Genomic DNA, 22179 nt, shown 5'->3' with positions numbered 1-22179 from the left:
ACATGAAGCCTCTATACTATGTAGAACTTGAGAAGAAGATTTTTTCGTGATTTTCACCGAAAACGGCGATTTTGCACTATGAGTCAATAAACAACCGGAAGTTGACATTTTAGAGAAAAATGTACAATTACAAAGTTTCTAAGTATGCTATTCTACATCACATATAAAAAAATGAAAGAAATTGGCTCAGTGGTTAACGAGTTATGGCTGTCTAGGTTAAACCGGAAGTGACGTCATTGCGGCCATATTTGAATTTGAATCAACACCATATTAACAAGAATTAGACACGGTAATAAGTGGAAGATCTTGTGTTAGTTTAGGTTTGATCGGACTGGTGGAATCAGAGAAGATGTTTAAAATGGAATTGTCGAAATTTGCAAAAAAGTCTTAGTTAAATATTAATTACTTCATAAAAAAATAATTAATGGACCAATTTTAAGTTTGAAGACATCAAAATCTTCAAAATGTCATACTGCATCGATTTAATGCAAAAATTTTGGAAAAAAAAATGAATAATAAAAAAATTCTAAAAATAGTTACTTTTTTGTAAACTTTGACCTCTAGCGAGCTTTTTAACGAGACATATTTTGTGGAGACATGTCATGGGTAAAAAGTTAGATATGTTCATTTCCTACAATAAATATACCTTCATATTTGAAATAGCCTTCATACTTTTTGAGTTAGAGCAGTTTTAGTGTTTTTTAGGTTTTACGTCATGGCGGCCATTTTGAAATATTTGGACCTACTTAATTTTGTTCATGGATCACCTTCAGATAAATGGTTTTAACATACTGAAATCATTTTTATCCTATGTCTTACCGTTTGAACGATAGAGCGTTCACAAAAACAGGAAGAAGAATAATAATAATAAGAAGAATAAGAAACTTAACGAAAACAATAGGTCTTTTCACCAAAAAGTGAAAAGCCCTAATAAGAAGAATAAGAAACTTAACGAAAACAATAGGTCTTTTCACCAAAAAGTGAAAAGCCCTAATAAGAATAAGAAACTTAACGAAAACAATAGGTCTTTTCACCAAAAAGTGAAAAGCCCTAATAAGAATAATAATAACTAGAAATTGTCACCGGGACAATTTGACGGGCTTTTCACCTAAAAGCTACTTCGTTCAAGGTCATTTATAAAAAACTTGGTAGCGCTTAGTTTCAACGTACCAAAAGTCCAATACCAGGTCTTAGGCCTTTCAGAACTTTACATTAAGTCATTTGAAGATTTTAGGTTTGTTAGCCCGAGTACCCTATGTTATAGGTCAAGGTCAATCACATTAACAAACTTGGTAGGCATTAATGTCAGCATGCTCCATGCTTAATATTAGGTCTCTAGGCCTTCTAGAAATTAAGGAGAAGATTTTTTAATGATTTTGTCAAAAAAATTGCATTTTTGAACTTTGTCCCTTATTTCCAACCGGAAGTTGACGTTTTACAGAAAAGTTGTAATCAAATGAATTGTTTCATTTTCGATTCTACATAACATATCCAAAAATGAAAGTAATTGGCTTTGTGGTTAACGAGCTACGGCTGTCTCAATGAGCTGAATTTTCACAGGATCATTTTCAAACTCTACAATCACACGCACTCTGTGACCTTGGATGACGGTCAAGCTCGTTTATTTTTTCAAACCCGATAGTCAACTACCTAAGCTTACTTCATGCAAAACATGAAGCCTCTATACTATGTAGAACTTGAGAAGAAGATTTTTTCGTGATTTTCACCGAAAACGGCGAATTTCCATTATGAGTCAATGATCAACCGGAAGTTGACATTTTAGAGAAAAATGTACAATTACAAAGTTTCTCAGTATGCTATTCTACATAACATGTAAAAAAATAAAAGAATTTGGCTCAGCGGTTAACGAGTTATGGCTGTCTAGGTTAAACCGGAAGTGACGTCATTGCGGCCATATTTGAATTCAAATCAACACCATATTAACAAGAATTGGTCACGGTGATAAGTGGAAGATCATGTGTGAGTTTGGGTTTAATCGCACTGGTGAAATAAGAGGAGATGTTCAAAATATAATTTTCGAAATTTGCAAAAAATTCTTAGTTAAATATTAAATACGTCATAAAAAATTATTTAGTGGATCAATTTTAAGTTTGAAGAAATTAAAATCTTCAGAATGACATACTGCATCGATTTAATGCAAAAATATTGGCAAAATTTGAATAAAAAAAAAAATCCAAAAATAGTAACATTAGGTAAACTTTGACCTCTAGCGAGCTTTTTAACGAGACATATTTTGTGGACACATGTCATGGGTAAAAATTAGATATGTTCATTCCCTACAATAAAATACCTTCAGATTTGCAATAGCTTTCATATTTTTTGAGTTATAGCAGTTTTTGTGTTTTTAGGTTTTACGTCATGGCGGCCATTTTGGATTTTTTGACCTACTTAATTTTGTTCATGGATCACCTTCAGATGTTTGGTTTGAACATACTGAAATCATTTTTATCCTATGTCTTACCGTTTGACCGATAGAGCGTTCACAAAAACAGGAAGAATAATAATAATAATAATAAGAATAAGAAACTTAACGAAAACAATAGGTCTTTTCACAAATAGTGAAAAGCCCTAATAATAAGAAGAATAAGAAACTTAACGAAAACAATAGGTCTTTTCACCAAAAAGTGAAAAGCCCTAATAATAAGAATAAGAAACTTAACGAAAACAATAGGTCTTTTCACAAATAGTGAAAAGCCCTAATAATAATAATAAGAAGAAGAATAAGAAACTTAACGAAAACAATAGGTCTTTTCACCAAAAAGTGAAAAGCCCTAACTAGGGCTATATAAGGAATGTCCATTAGACGGATAAAGACCATAACTAGAGATATATAGGGAATGCCCATTAGACGGATATATAATTTAACTAGGGCTTTATAAGGAATGTCCATTAGACGGATAAAGACCATAACTAGAGATATGTAGGGAATGCGCATTAGACGGATAGACATTATAATTAAGGATATACAATGAATAGGGAGTGTCAAATATTAATATAATGACTTAGTCCGCTAGACATACCTATATTATTAGTTTTTCCCCATTTTTTCTTTATTATAAAGTCTATATATTAGGCCAATATTTTAAAAGCCTAATAATATTAATATTGGCAGGTTAGCGGATTAGTACCTAATATCATGACAAATGAAAATAAAATAATGGTAGAAGCAAGTATAAAACCATACAATATAATGAAAACTCTTCTTTATGGCTGCAAACAGCTGTACAGTATTCCGAATTTGCATATTACAGAGTTGTCTGCACTTGCGGGTAGGTATTGATTGTGACGTCATGTGTTTGCGAGCGTAACGTCATTCTTTTCTGAGAAAACAACGGGAATTGCGCTCACAAAATAATGACGTAACAATCGATACCTACCCGCAAGGGAGCTTACTCTGTAATATGCAAAGACGGAATAGGATTATATACACTTAGAAACTCTTCACAAAACTTCTGCATACGTTTCAACGTTTATTAGATTAACACAGTAATCAGGAACCTGTAGTCGATAAATTTGTGTTTTCAGTCGATAGCAGATGTGTCCATGAGACAGATGAGATTTTCTTCAACCCCTATGTGCATGCGCGGCGCGTGAACATTCAGTTCACGCGCCGCGCATGCACATAGGGGTTGGTTTACACTCGCCGAAAGATAATAATATGAAATAGTGACTAGGTCGTTTCTATTTATTTTCAGTTTTTCTCCATTTTGAACAAAATTGTTATACAAACTTTAAATTTTTGTTATTAACACAAAGTACACAACTTTTACAATTATTTTTAGTTCTATAATTCTTTTTATCTTTTATTACATGATTTTTTAACGATTTAGTCCCTTTAAAAAAAATCCTAATGTAAAGGCAAGTTTAGCGGATATTAATTTGGTTTATTATGTCAGCCGTCTAAAGACATTTAGTTTGAGTTTGTACAAACTGATTATAAATGATTGTATCTATGTATACCGTTCATCGCTTGCTGTACTTATTCACCATGAAGACATACTTACGATCCAAAGTTTTTCCCGACATCTCCCATCATTTTGTCAGCAAACGTCATGTACCCCAATGGCGGTGATCCGGGTTGTTGTGCAACATGAAACGATGGAAACGCTCCAACTGTAGAATTATAACAGGTCTCGAACCCAGGAACGGGTGGCCACGGCGGAGGATGGCAGTCGGGGGCCTGGGTCCACGGAGTTGCGTTCACGTAAACCTGTCACGCAACGACATTTGAGCATTGAGCGCGCTTGATGTTGGATTTGCTTTAGCCCAATTATAATATATAAATGCTAACTGAAAGACTATCAATGCTTATATTTACATTTGGTTACAATTTTATGTTGACATACCAAGGAATTTTGCATCTATAATAAATTAATCATTCGTTATCGTCAAGGATGGAACAGCCATTTGAACAGCCGGTTTCCGTGATCGCTTGCACGACAATGGTGACGTTCCAATGATAATGATATAATAAGCGATTGAAGTTCATAGTCTATATGACTGCCAACTGCGCTCTGTAAGGGTTACATAGTGGGACTGCAGTAAAAATGTAAATATATAATGAACGGTCGTACAATGCTTGAAGTGTCCTTAACATTGTATTTTTTATTTTGGGTCATGAGAATGAAGCAATGATATTTATTTGCGATTGAACTAACGACCCAGTCACGAATGAGATGTGGTAGCGTTTTTTACCTATTTACCATGAAGGTGCTTCTAATGTAATGTTTAGATATGAATAATTCAATTTTGCTTGTTACGAGCATTTTCATTGGCTTAAAAATTTACTTTATCAGCCCATAAAGGAAAAAATGGCGTCGCCGTTTATAACGTTGCTTCTGATTGGCTGAAATGAAGGCGTAATGATTTCATAGACAAAAGAGTCCAATAATGAATTTTGAATATTGAAGAGGTTATCTTTAGTAAATTGAATTATAAGGACTAATTTGAATATATTTTTTATGTTATGGAGATATAACACAAAAATCTGAGTGTACTCTCATCATAAACCGCTTCGCGGTTTATTTAGAGTACACTCAGATTTTTGTGTTATATCTCCATAACATAAAAAATCTATTCAAGTTAATCCTTAAATAAACAAGGCTTACCAACTCGTAAATATAAAACTTGGCAGGGAAACTGTATTCTTTGAAGAACAAATCAAACAGATAATCTCCTGATCCCCTCAGTCTGAAGCTGGAGCAGTCATACATGCCGAAGTCGTCATGCTGGTTGGTACAGTTCCTGTTAATGGAGTCGACGACAAGAGACGAGTTGTCCAGACCGACTGTTTCGTTATTGAGACGAAGAAATACCGGAGCACTCTGTAGCCATGCATTGGTGTTGACAGATATGGTGTAATGACCGCTATCAGATACTGTCTGGCTCACCTGCACGTTAGCTGAAGTCAAAATTAGTAAAATAAATAATTTTTCATTTTCATGTCTTTTACATGTCTTACGAGTTCTTACGTTTTACTTAGCTTTGATAAAACAAATCCATACATGTTTGATTTAGTTAACAATTCACACGATTCTTGATTTTCAGGACAGTGCTCTTGAAGTAGGGTCAATGTCATTCATTTGAACTAACTTGGTAGCCCTTCATCCCAGCATGTCGCAGGCCCAATATGATTTGATACAAACTTGGTAGACCCTATCATCCAATAGCATACCACAGGCGCCAATATGTGTACCCTTGGCCTTTCCGTAATGAGAAAGAAGTCATTTTGAATCATGGAAAGTTTACGTCACGGCGCACATAAGCCTGATAACTATACGTCATATGACTTCTATCATGGAGAATAAAAACTATATATAGGTGAACAAGCCCTAAAGCCAATAGGAAGAGAAATCCCTAATGATGACAGTCCACACATATTCTATTATCAGTATCTCCGTATGACTTCTATCATGGAATGGCTTACATCATATACTACATATATCTCCGTATGACTTCTATCATGGAATGGCTTACATCACATAATACATAGTATCTCCGTATGACTTCTATCATGGAATGGCTTACATCACATACTACATAGTATCTCCGTATGACTTCTATCATGGAATGGCTTACATCACATACTACATATATCTCCGTATGACTTCTATCATGGAATGGCTTACATCATATAATACATAGTATCTCCGTATGACTTCTATCATGGAATGGCTTACATCATATAATACATAGTATCTCCGTATGACTTCTATCATGGAATGGCTTACATCATATAATACATAGTATCTCCGTATGACTTCTATCATGGAATGGCTTACATCACATAATACATAGTATCTCCGTATGACTTCTATCATGGAATGGCTTACATCATATAATACATAGTATCTCCGTATGACTTCTATCATGGAATGGCTTACATCATATAATACATAGTATCTCCGTATGACTTCTATCATGGAATGGCTTACATCACATACTACATATATCTCCGTATGACTTCTATCATGGAATGGCTTACATCATATAATACATAGTATCTCCGTATGACTTCTATCATGGAATGGCTTACATCATATAATACATAGTATCTCCGTATGACTTCTATCATGGAATGGCTTACATCATATAATACATAGTATCTCCGTATGACTTCTATCATGGAATGGCTTACATCATATAATACATATATATCTCCGTATGACTTCTATCATGGAATGGCTTACATCATATAATACATAGTATCTCCGTATGACTTCTATCATGGAATTGCTTACATCATATAATACATAGTATCTCCGTATGACTTCTATCATGGAATGGCTTACATCACATAATACATAGTATCTCCGTATGACTTCTATCATGGAATGGCTTACATCATATAATACATAGTATCTCCGTATGACTTCTATCATGGAATGGCTTACATCACATAATACATAGTATCTCCGTATGACTTCTATCATGGAATGGCTTACATCATATAATACATAGTATCTCCGTATGACTTCTATCATGGAATGGCTTACATCACATAATACATAGTATATCCGTATGACTTCTATCATGGAATGATTCACATCATATAATACATAGTATATCCGTATGACTTCTATCATGGAATGGCTTACATCATATACTACATAGTATATCCGTATGACTTCTATCATGGAATGGCTTACATCATATATATACATAGTATCTCCGTATGACTTCTATCATGGAATGGCTTACATCATATAATACATAGTATCTCCGTATGACTTCTATCATGGAATGGCTTACATCATATAATACATAGTATCTCCGTATGACTTCTATCATGGAATGGCTTACATCACATACTACATAGTATCTCCGTATGACTTCTATCATGGAATGGCTTACATCATATAATACATAGTATCTCCGTATGACTTCTATCATGGAATGGCTTACATACACATACAATACATAGTATCTCCGTATGACTTCTATCATGGAATGGCTTACATCACATAATACATATATCTCCGTATGACTTCTATCATGGAATGGCTTACATCATATAATACATAGTATCTCCGTATGACTTCTATCATGGAATGGCTTACATCATATAATACATAGTATCTCCGTATGACTTCTATCATGGAATGGCTTACATCATATAATACATAGTATCTCCGTATGACTTCTATCATGGAATGGCTTACATCACATAATACATATATCTCCGTATGACTTCTATCATGGAATGGCTTACATCATATAATACATAGTATCTCCGTATGACTTCTATCATGGAATGGCTTACATCACATAATACATAGTATCTCCGTATGACTTCTATCATGGAATGGCTTACATCATATAATACATAGTATCTCCGTATGACTTCTATCATGGAATGGCTTACATCATATACTACATAGTATCTCCGTATGACTTCTATCATGGAATGGCTTACATCATATAATACATAGTATCTCCGTATGACTTCTATCATGGAATGGCTTACATCATATAATACATAGTATCTCCGTATGACTTCTATCATGGAATGGCTTACATCACATAATACATAGTATCTCCGTATGACTTCTATCATGGAATGGCTTACACCATATAATACATAGTATCTCCGTATGACTTCTATCATGGAATGGCTTACATCACATAATACATATATCTCCGTATGACTTCTATCATGGAATGGCTTACACCATATAATACATAGTATCTCCGTATGACTTCTATCATGGAATGGCTTACATCATATAATACATAGTATCTCCGTATGACTTCTATCATGGAATGGCTTACATCACATAATACATATATCTCCGTATGACTTCTATCATGGAATGGCTTACATCATATAATACATAGTATCTCCGTATGACTTCTATCATGGAATGGCTTACATCACATACTATACACATATATCTCCGTATGACTTCTATCATGGAATGGCTTACACCATATATACATAGTATCTCCGTATCACTTCTATCATGGAATGGCTTACATCACATACTACATATATATCTGTATGACTTCTATCATGGAATGGCTTACATCACATAATACATAGTATCTCCGTATGACTTCTATCATGGAATGGCTTACATCATATAATACATAGTATCTCCGTATGACTTCTATCATGGAATGGCTTACATCACATAATACATATATCTCCGTATGACTTCTATCATGGAATGGCTTACATCACATAATACATAGTATCTCCGTATGACTTCTATCATGGAATGGCTTACATCATATAATACATAGTATCTCCGTATGACTTCTATCATGGAATGGCTTACATCATATAATACATAGTATCTCCGTATCACTTCTATCATGGAATGGCTTACATCACATACTACATAAATATCTCCGTATGACTTCTATCATGGAATGGCTTACATCATATAATACATAGTATTTCCGTATGACTTCTATCATGGAATGGCTTACATCATATATACATAGTATATCCGTATGACTTCTATCATGGAATGGCTTACATCACATATAATACATAGTATCTCCGTATGACTTCTATCATGGAATGGCTTACATCATATAATACATAGTATCTCCGTATGACTTCTATCATGGAATGGCTTACATCACATAATACATAGTATATCTCCGTATGACTTCTATCATGGAATGGCTTACATCATATAATACATAGTATCTCCGTATGACTTCTATCATGGAATGGCTTACATCACATAATACATAGTATCTCCGTATGACTTCTATCATGGAATGGCTTACATCACATAATACATAGTATCTCCGTATGACTTCTATCATGGAATGGCTTACATCACATATATACATAGTATCTCCGTATGACTTCTATCATGGAATGGCTTACATCACATAATACATATATCTCCGTATGACTTCTATCATGGAATGGCTTACATCACATATAATACATAGTATCTCCGTATGACTTCTATCATGGAATGGCTTACATCACATAATACATAGTATTCTCCGTATGACTTCTATCATGGAATGGCTTTACATCACATAATACATAGTATCTCCGTATGACTTCTATCATGGAATTGCTTACACCACATAATACATATATCTCCGTATGACTTCTATCATGGAATGGCTTACATCATATAATACATATTCCGTAATTCTATCATGGAATGGCTTACATCAATATACATAGTACTCCGTATGACTTCTATCATGGAATGGCTTACATCATATAATACATAGTATCTCCGTATGACTTCTATCATGGAATGGCTTACATCATATAATACATAGTATCTCCGTATGACTTCTATCATGGAATGGCTTACATCACATACTACATATATCTCCGTATGACTTCTATCATGGAATGGCTTACATCATATAATACATAGTATCTCCGTATGACTTCTATCATGGAATGGCTTACATCACATAATACATAGTATCTCCGTATGACTTCTATCATGGAATGGCTTACATCATATAATACATAGTATCTCCGTATGACTTCTATCATGGAATGGCTTACATCATATAATACATAGTATCTCCGTATGACTTCTATCATGGAATGGCTTACATCACATACTACATATATCTCCGTATGACTTCTATCATGGAATGGCTTACATCATATAATACATAGTATCTCCGTATGACTTCTATCATGGAATGGCTTACATCACATAATACATAGTATCTCCGTATGACTTCTATCATGGAATGGCTTACATCATATAATACATAGTATCTCCGTATGACTTCTATCATGGAATGGCTTACATCATATAATACATAGTATCTCCGTATGACTTCTATCATGGAATGGCTTACATCACATATAATACATAGTATCTCCGTATGACTTCTATCATGGAATGGCTTACATCACATAATACATAGTATCTCCGTATGACTTCTATCATGGAATGGCTTACATCACATACTACATATATCTCCGTATGACTTCTATCATGGAATGGCTTACATCATATAATACATATATCTCCGTATGACTTCTATCATGGAATGGCTTACATCATATACTACATAGTATCTCCGTATGACTTCTATCATGGAATGGCTTACATCACATAATACATAGTATCTCCGTATGTCTTCTATCATGGAATGGCTTACATCACATACTACATATATCTCCGTATGACTTCTATCATGGAATGGCTTACATCATATAATACATAGTATCTCCGTATGACTTCTATCATGGAATGGCTTACATCATATAATACATAGTATCTCCGTATGACTTCTATCATGGAATGGCTTACATCATATAATACATAGTATCTCCGTATGACTTCTATCATGGAATGGCTTACATCACATAATACATATATCTCCGTATGACTTCTATCATGGAATGGCTTACATCATATAATACATAGTATCTCCGTATGACTTCTATCATGGAATGGCTTACATCACATACTACATATATCTCCGTATGACTTCTATCATGGAATGGCTTACATCATATAATACATATATCTCCGTATGACTTCTATCATGGAATGGCTTACATCATATAATACATAGTATCTCCGTATGACTTCTATCATGGAATGGCTTACATCATATACTACATAGTATCTCCGTATGACTTCTATCATGGAATGGCTTACATCACATAATACATATATCTCCGTATGACTTCTATCATGGAATGGCTTACATCATATAATACATAGTATCTCCGTATGACTTCTATCATGGAATGGCTTACATCATATAATACATAGTATCTCCGTATGACTTCTATCATGGAATGGCTTACATCACATACTACATAGTATCTCCGTATGACTTCTATCATGGAATGGCTTACATCATATAATACATAGTATCTCCGTATGACTTCTATCATGGAATGGCTTACATCATATAATACATAGTATCTCCGTATGACTTCTTATCATGGAATGGCTTACATCAATATACATAGTATCTCCGTATACTTCTATCATGGAATGGCTTACATCATATAATACATAGTATCTCCGTATGACTTCTATCATGGAATGGCTTACATCATATAATACATAGTATATCCGTATGACTTCTATCATGGAATGGCTTACATCATATACTACATAGTATCTCCGTATGACTTCTATCATGGAATGGCTTACATCATATAATACATATATCTCCGTATGACTTCTATCATGGAATGGCTTACATCATATAATACATAGTATCTCCGTATGACTTCTATCATGGAATGGCTTACATCACATAATACATATATCTCCGTATGACTTCTATCATGGAATGGCTTACATCATATAATACATAGTATCTCCGTATGACTTCTATCATGGAATGGCTTACATCATATAATACATAGTATCTCCGTATGACTTCTATCATGGAATGGCTTACATCACATACTACATATATATCCGTATGACTTCTATCATGGAATGGCTTACATCACATAATACATAGTATCTCCGTATGACTTCTATCATGGAATGGCTTACATCACATATAATACATATATCTCCGTATGACTTCTATCATGGAATGGCTTACATCATATAATACATAGTATCTCCGTATGACTTCTATCATGGAATGGCTTACATCACATACTACATATATCTCCGTATGACTTCTATCATGGAATGGCTTACACCATATAATACATATATCTCCGTATGACTTCTATCATGGAATGGCTTACACCATATAATACATAGTATCTCCGTATGACTTCTATCATGGAATGGCTTACATCACATAATACATAGTATCTCCGTATGACTTCTATCATGGAATGGCTTACATCATATAATACATAGTATCTCCGTATGACTTCTATCATGGAATGGCTTACATCATATAATACATAGTATCTCCGTATGACTTCTATCATGGAATGGCTTACATCATATAATACATAGTATCTCCGTATGACTTCTATCATGGAATGGCTTACATCACATAATACATAGTATCTCCGTATGACTTCTATCATGGAATGGCTTACATCACATAATACATAGTATCTCCGTATGACTTCTATCATGGAATGGCTTACATCACATAATACATAGTATCTCCGTATGACTTCTATCATGGAATGGCTTACATCACATACTACATATATCTCCGTATGACTTCTATCATGGAATGGCTTACATCATATAATACATAGTATCTCCGTATGACTTCTATCATGGAATGGCTTACATCATATAATACATATATCTCCGTATGACTTCTATCATGGAATGGCTTACATCACATACTACATATATCTCCGTATGACTTCTATCATGGAATGGCTTACATCATATAATACATAGTATCTCCGTATGACTTCTATCATGGAATGGCTTACATCATATAATACATAGTATCTCCGTATGACTTCTATCATGGAATGGCTTACATCACATACTACATATATCTCCGTATGACTTCTATCATGGAATGGCTTACATCACATAATACATAGTATCTCCGTATGACTTCTATCATGGAATGGCTTACATCATATAATACATAGTATCTCCGTATGACTTCTATCATGGAATGGCTTACATCATATAATACATAGTATCTCCGTATGACTTCTATCATGGAATGGCTTACATCACATACTACATATATCTCCGTATGACTTCTATCATGGAATGGCTTACATCATATAATACATAGTATCTCCGTATGACTTCTATCATGGAATGGCTTACATCACATAATACATAGTATCTCCGTATGACTTCTATCATGGAATGGCTTACATCACATAATACATAGTATCTCCGTATGACTTCTATCATGGAATGGCTTAATCATATAATACATATATCTCCGTATGACTTCTATCATGGAATGGCTTACATCACATAATACATAGTATCTCCGTATGACTTCTATCATGGAATGGCTTACATCATATAATACATAGTATCTCCGTATGACTTCTATCATGGAATGGCTTACATCACATATAATACATATATCTCCGTATGACTTCTATCATGGAATGGCTTACATCATATAATACATAGTATCTCCGTATGACTTCTATCATGGAATGGCTTACATCACATATAATACATAGTATCTCCGTATGACTTCTATCATGGAATGGCTTACATCATATATACACATAGTATCTCCGTATGACTTCTATCATGGAATGGCTTACATCATATAATACATAGTATCTCCGTATGACTTCTATCATGGAATGGCTTACATCATATAATACATAGTATCTCCGTATGACTTCTATCATGGAATGGCTTACACCATATAATACATAGTATCTCCGTATGACTTCTATCATGGAATGGCTTACATCACATAATACATAGTATCTCCGTATGACTTCTATCATGGAATGGCTTACATCACATAATACATAGTATCTCCGTATGACTTCTATCATGGAATGGCTTACATCACATATATACATAGTATCTCCGTATGACTTCTATCATGGAATGGCTTACATCACATAATACATAGTATCTCCGTATGACTTCTATCATGGAATGGCTTACACATCATATAATACATAGTATCTCCGTATGACTTCTATCATGGAATGGCTTACATCATATAATACATAGTATCTCCGTATGACTTCTATCATGGAATGGCTTACATCATATAATACATAGTATCTCCGTATGACTTCTATCATGGAATGGCTTACATCACATAATACATAGTATCTCCGTATGACTTCTATCATGGAATGGCTTACATCATATAATACATAGTATCTCCGTATGACTTCTATCATGGAATGGCTTACATCATATAATACATATATCTCCGTATGACTTCTATCATGGAATGGCTTACATCATAGTATCTCCTATACATACATATATAGTATCTCCGTATGACTTCTATCATGGAATGGCTTACATCACATACTACATATATCTCCGTATGACTTCTATCATGGAATGGCTTACATCATATACTACATATATCTCCGTATGACTTCTATCATGGAATGGCTTACATCACATAATACATAGTATCTCCGTATGACTTCTATCATGGAATGGCTTACATCATATAATACATAGTATCTCCGTATGACTTCTATCATGGAATGGCTTACATCACATACTACATATATCTCCGTATGACTTCTATCATGGAATGGCTTACATCATATAATACATAGTATCTCCGTATGACTTCTATCATGGAATGGCTTACATCATATAATACATAGTATCTCCGTATGACTTCTATCATGGAATGGCTTACATCATAAATACATAGTATCTCCGTATGACTTCTATCATGGAATGGCTTACATCACATACTACATATATCTCCGTATGACTTCTATCATGGAATGGCTTACATCATATAATACATAGTATCTCCGTATGACTTCTATCATGGAATGGCTTACATCATATAATACATAGTATCTCCGTATGACTTCTATCATGGAATGGCTTACATCACATAATACATAGTATATCCGTATGACTTCTATCATGGAATGGCTTACATCATATAATACATAGTATATCCGTATGACTTCTATCATGGAATGGCTTACATCATATAATACATAGTATCTCCGTATGACTTCTATCATGGAATGGCTTACATCATATAATACATAGTATCTCCGTATGACTTCTATCATGGAATGGCTTACATCCATAATAATACATAGTATCTCCGTATGACTTCTATCATGGAATGGCTTACATCACATAATACATATATCTCCGTATGACTTCTATCATGGAATGGCTTACATCACATAATACATAGTATCTCCGTATGACTTCTATCATGGAATGGCTTACATCATATACTACATAGTATCTCCGTATGACTTCTATCATGGAATGGCTTACATCATATAATACATATATCTCCGTATGACTTCTATCATGGAATGGCTTACATCATATAATACATAGTATCTCCGTATGACTTCTATCATGGAATGGCTTACATCACATACTACATATATCTCCGTATGACTTCTATCATGGAATGGCTTACATCATATAATACATAGTATCTCCGTATGACTTCTATCATGGAATGGCTTACATCACATAATACATAGTATATCTCCGTATGACTTCTATCATGGAATGGCTTACATCATATAATACATAGTATATCTCCGTATGACTTCTATCATGGAATGGCTTACATCATATACTACATATATAATACATCTTTATCCGTATGACTTCTATCATGGAATGGCTTACATCACATAATACATAGTATCTCCGTATGACTTCTATCATGGAATGGCTTACATCACATAATACATATATCTCCGTATGACTTCTATCATGGAATGGCTTACATCACATAATACATAGTATCTCCGTATGACTTCTATCATGGAATGGCTTACATCACATAATACATAGTATCTCCGTATGACTTCTATCATGGAATGGCTTACATCACATAATACATACATAGTATCTCCGTATGACTTTCTATCATGGAATGGCTTACATCACATATAATACATAGTATCTCCGTATGACTTCTATCATGGAATGGCTTACATCATATACTACATAGTATCTCCGTATGACTTCTATCATGGAATGGCTTACATCATATAATACATAGTATCTCCGTATGACTTCTATCATGGAATGGCTTACATCACATACTACATATATCTCCGTATGACTTCTATCATGGAATGGCTTACACCATATAATACATAGTATCTCCGTATGACTTCTATCATGGAATGGCTTACATCATATAATACATAGTATCTCCGTATGACTTCTATCATGGAATGGCTTACATCACATACTACATATATCTCCGTATGACTTCTATCATGGAATGGCTTACATCACATAATACATAGTATCTCCGTATGACTTCTATCATGGAATGGCTTACATCACATACTACATATATCTCCGTATGACTTCTATCATGGAATGGCTTACATCATATAATACATAGTATCTCCGTATGACTTCTATCATGGAATGGCTTACATCACATAATACATAGTATCTCCGTATGACTTCTATCATGGAATGGCTTACATCACATAATACATATATCTCCGTATGACTTCTATCATGGAATGGCTTACATCATATAATACATAGTATCTCCGTATGACTTCTATCATGGAATGGCTTACATCACATAATACATAGTATCTCCGTATGACTTCTATCATGGAATGGCTTACATCACATACTACATATATCTCCGTATAGATACATAGTATCTCCGTATGACTTCTATCATGGAATGGCTTACATCACATACTACATATATCTCCGTATGACTTCTATCATGGAATGGCTTACATCACATAATACATAGTATCTCCGTATGACTTCTATCATGGAATGGCTTACATCACATAATACATAGTATCTCCGTATGACTTCTATCATGGAATGGCTTACATCATATAATACATAGTATCTCCGTATGACTTCTATCATGGAATGGCTTACATCACATACTACATATATCTCCGTATGACTTCTATCATGGAATGGCTTACACCATATAATACTACATATATCTCCGTATGACTTCTATCATGGAATGGCTTACATCATATAATACATAGTATCTCCGTATGACTTCTATCATGGAATGGCTTACATCACCCGTATACTAATACATATATCTCCGTATGACTTCTATCATGGAATGGCTTACATCATATAATACATAGTATCTCCGTATGACTTCTATCATGGAATGGCTTACATCACATACTACATATATCTCCGTATGACTTCTATCATGGAATGGCTTACATCATATAATACATAGTATCTCCGTATGACTTCTATCATGGAATGGCTTACATCACATAATACATAGTATCTCCGTATGACTTCTATCATGGAATGGCTTACATCATATAATACATAGTATCTCCGTATGACTTCTATCATGGAATGGCTTACATCACATAATACATAGTATCTCCGTATGACTTCTATCATGGAATGGCTTACATCATATAATACATAGTATCTCCGTATGACTTCTATCATGGAATGGCTTACATCACATAATACATAGTATCTCCGTATGACTTCTATCATGGAATGGCTTACATCACATAATACATAGTATCTCCGTATGACTTCTATCATGGAATGGCTTACATCATATAATACATAGTATCTCCGTATGACTTCTATCATGGAATGGCTTACACCATATAATACATATATCTCCGTATGACTTCTATCATGGAATGGCTTACATCATATAATACATATATCTCCGTATGACTTCTATCATGGAATGGCTTACATCATATAATACATAGTATCTCCGTATGACTTCTATCATGGAATGGCTTACATCCACATATCTCATATAATACATATATCTCCGTATGACTTCTATCATGGAATGGCTTACATCACATACTACATATATCTCCGTATGACTTCTATCATGGAATGGCTTACATCATATAATACATAGTATCTCCGTATGACTTCTATCATGGAATGGCTTACATCATATAATACATAGTATCTCCGTATGACTTCTATCATGGAATGGCTTACATCATATAATACATAGTATCTCCGTATGACTTCTATCATGGAATGGCTTACATCATATAATACATAGTATCTCCGTATGACTTCTATCATGGAATGGCTTACATCATATAATACATAGTATCTCCGTATGACTTCTATCATGGAATGGCTTACATCATATAATACATAGTATCTCCGTATGACTTCTATCATGGAATGGCTTACATCATATAATACATAGTATATTCTCCGTAATGACTTCTATCATGGAATGGCTTACATCATATAATACATAGTATCTCCGTATGACTTCTATCATGGAATGGCTTACATCACATAATACATAGTATCTCCGTATGACTTCTATCATGGAATGGCTTACATCATATATAATACATATATCTCCGTATGACTTCTATCATGGAATGGCTTACATCCATAAATAATACATAGTATCTCCGTATGACTTCTATCATGGAATGGCTTACATCATATAATACATATATCTCCGTATGACTTCTATCATGGAATGGCTTACATCATATACTACATAGTATCTCCGTATGACTTCTATCATGGAATGGCTTACATCACATAATACATATATCTCCGTATGACTTCTATCATGGAATGGCTTACATCATATAATACATAGTATCTCCGTATGACTTCTATCATGGAATGGCTTACATCATATTATACATATATCTCCGTATGACTTCTATCATGGAATGGCTTACATCACATACTACATATATCTCCGTATGACTTCTATCATGGAATGGCTTACATCATATAATACATAGTATCTCCGTATGACTTCTATCATGGAATGGCTTACATCACATATATACATAGTATCTCCGTATGACTTCTATCATGGAATGGCTTACATCATATAATACATAGTATCTCCGTATGACTTCTATCATGGAATGGCTTACAACACATAATACATATATCTCCGTATGACTTCTATCATGGAATGGCTTACATCATATAATACATAGTATCTCCGTATGACTTCTATCATGGAATGGCTTACATCACATATAATACATAGTATCTCCGTATGACTTCTATCATGGAATGGCTTACATCACATACTACTACATAGTATCTCCGTATGACTTCTATCATGGAATGGCTTACATCATATATACATAGTATATCTCCGTATGACTTCTATCATGGAATGGCTTACATCATATAATACATAGTATCTCCGTATGACTTCTATCATGGAATGGCTTACATCACATATAATACATAGTATCTCCGTATGACTTCTATCATGGAATGGCTTACATCATATAATACATAGTATCTCCGTATGACTTCTATCATGGAATGGCTTACATCACATACTACATATATCTCCGTATGACTTCTATCATGGAATGGCTTACATCATATAATACATAGTATCTCCGTATGACTTCTATCATGGAATGGCTTACATCACATAATACATATCTCCGTATAGTTACTTCGTATGACTTCTATCATGGAATGGCTTACATCACATAATACATAGTATCTCCGTATGACTTCTATCATGGAATGGCTTACATCATATAATACATAGTATCTCCGTATGACTTCTATCATGGAATGGCTTACATCATATAATACATAGTATCTCCGTATGACTTCTATCATGGAATGGCTTACATCACATACTACATATATCTCCGTATGACTTCTATCATGGAATGGCTTACATCATATAATACATAGTATCTCCGTATGACTTCTATCATGGAATGGCTTACATCATATAATACATAGTATCTCCGTATGACTTCTATCATGGAATGGCTTACATCACATACATACATAGTATCTCCGTATGACTTCTATCATGGAATGGCTTACATCACATAATACATAGTATCTCCGTATGACTTCTATCATGGAATGGCTTACATCACATACTACATAGTATCTCCGTATGACTTCTATCATGGAATGGCTTACATCATATAATACATATATATCTCCGTATGACTTCTATCATGGAATGGCTTACATCATATAATACATAGTATCTCCGTAAGACTTCTATCATGGAATGGCTTACATCACATAATACATAGTATCTCCGTATGACTTCTATCATGGAATGGCTTACATCACATACTACATATACATAGTATCTCCGTATGTCTTCTATCATGGAATGGCTTACATCACATAACTACATAGTATCTCCGTAAGACTTCTATCATGGAATGGCTTACATCACATACTACATATATCTCCGTATGACTTCTATCATGGAATGGCTTACATCATATAATACATAGTATCTCCGTATGACTTCTATCATGGAATGGCTTACACCATATAATACATAGTATCTCCGTATGACTTCTATCATGGAATGGCTTACATCATATAATACATAGTATCTCCGTATGACTTCTATCATGGAATGGCTTACATCATATAATACATAGTATCTCCGTATGACTTCTATCATGGAATGGCTTACATCACATACTACATATATCTCCGTATGACTTCTATCATGGAATGGCTTACATCACATAATACATAGTATCTCCGTAATGACTTCTATCATGGAATGGCTTACATCATATAATACATAGTATCTCCGTATGACTTCACATATCATGGAATGGCTTACATCACATTACTAATACATAGTATATCCGTATGACTTTCTATCATGGAATGGCTTACATCATATAATACATAGTATCTCCGTATGACTTCTATCATGGAATGGCTTACATCACATATATACATAGTATATCTCCGTATGACTTCTATCATGGAATGGCTTACATCATATAATACATAGTATCTCCGTATGACTTCTATCATGGAATGGCTTACATCACTACATAGTAATACTTCTATCATGGACTGATTACACCAAATACTACAAAGTATCTCCGTATGACTTCTATCATGGAACGGACCTATCTGTACATAGACCATTATAAAGTAGGGTCCAGATAACAATCAAACTCTACAAACTTCTCAGATCCCTGTGGATATAGACGGAAAGGTATATATCCTAAATCCTCTTTCTATATGTATATATAAATCTATCCTTACCACAGCAGGGGAATATCACTGACAATAGAAGCAGATATCCTAGTCGATCCATCTTGATGAAACCTCTCCTGGCCTGTACGTCCCCAGTATCACACGACTGCTGATAACAAACCAAATGTATGGTGGCCGATAATAGTCACCTTCGCCATGCAAGTGACTTAATCAGGTCGACGAAGCGACATCGCGACAATGCAACAGTGATAACGCATCAATAATTCTTCTACTAGTCCACTTTTCTGTGGGAAGTGGGGAAACGCTGTAATTCTCTCGTAATCAGCCTACACTATACTTCGGAGTGCAATTTGTTTTAACGTTTTGTTCATGCCTATATATCACTTCTTAGTTGTACTAGAACATAAATTAGTTGATATAAAGTGTTTATGCATCCGTCCTAACCTAAAATATTACTGTTGATTCGTAGATTGTTGTGTTGCTTGTAATTTTTGGCAAAATTAGCAAAAAATTGTACATTTCAGTTCTGCAAATCCACAGAGTTCAGTACATATTTACGTCATCAAATAACTATACATGTAGCATGTAGTTGGAGCGCTGGTTTGACCATATTAGACTTTACAAAGAAATTGTACAGTACAGAGAAATTATGCATTATATAATATTTCAATTCTCACTGAAGTTGGACTCAATTTGTTTGTTTGTTTGATCGATTAACGTCCTATTAACAGCTATGGTCAAGTTGAACTCAATGAAACTACTTAATAAATCCTGTTTCATTTGCTCATGACCTTGGGAAGATAAACATTGGTCTTCGCGCAAGAAAATATTTTAGACCTACTTTTGCATAAGTAGTCGTAGCTTCCTACTCACCCTCGGAAACCCAGTGTCTAAACTCCACTTCACTCCGTAGGCTAATTAACGTGGGTAATCGACGATGCTTCGTACTAGACCTAGATATTTTAAAAAGTGCAAATATAACGGACAGATTTCTACAATTTTTAAGAATATTTACACGAACTCTTATTTTGCAATTTTAGCATTAGTTTTGTCCACGTCATCACAAGTATTTATAAGCGAGAAGGAT

At 34.2% G+C, this 22179-nt stretch overlaps 1 protein-coding gene across 1 annotated transcript; it reads right to left on the bottom strand.

Annotated features, from left to right (window-relative positions):
• Window positions 1-4021: 4021 nt before the first annotated feature.
• Window positions 4022-21232, bottom strand: LOC138322360 (uncharacterized). Its single transcript, XM_069266400.1, has 3 exons — window positions 21141-21232; window positions 5130-5422; window positions 4022-4231 (listed from the first exon to the last, which is right to left on the bottom strand). Exons 1-3 carry the CDS (start codon window positions 21190-21192, stop codon window positions 4022-4024), a joined length of 555 nt encoding a protein of 184 aa, XP_069122501.1. The 5' UTR covers window positions 21193-21232.
• Window positions 21233-22179: the final 947 nt, after the last annotated feature.

The sequence above is a fragment of the Argopecten irradians genome, chromosome 4 (genome assembly GCF_041381155.1).
Source record: "Argopecten irradians isolate NY chromosome 4, Ai_NY, whole genome shotgun sequence".
Lineage (NCBI taxonomy): Eukaryota > Metazoa > Mollusca > Bivalvia > Pectinida > Pectinidae > Argopecten > Argopecten irradians.
The sequence above is the reverse complement of the archived record's forward strand: the minus strand, read 5'-3'. Positions and strand labels throughout refer to the sequence as shown.

Excerpts from the sequence above, each read along its gene's own strand:
- LOC138322360 (XM_069266400.1), bottom strand. The coding sequence starts at position 21,192 with ATGGATCGACTAGGATATCTGCTTCTATTGTCAGTGATATTCCCCTGC. Across the intron at positions 5,423-21,140 it reads AGTGATATTCCCCTGCTGTG|CTAACGTGCAGGTGAGCCAG; the intron begins GTAAGGATAGAT and ends TTTTGACTTCAG. Across the intron at positions 4,232-5,129 it reads AGTTTTATATTTACGAGTTG|GTTTACGTGAACGCAACTCC; the intron begins GTAAGCCTTGTT and ends GTTGCGTGACAG.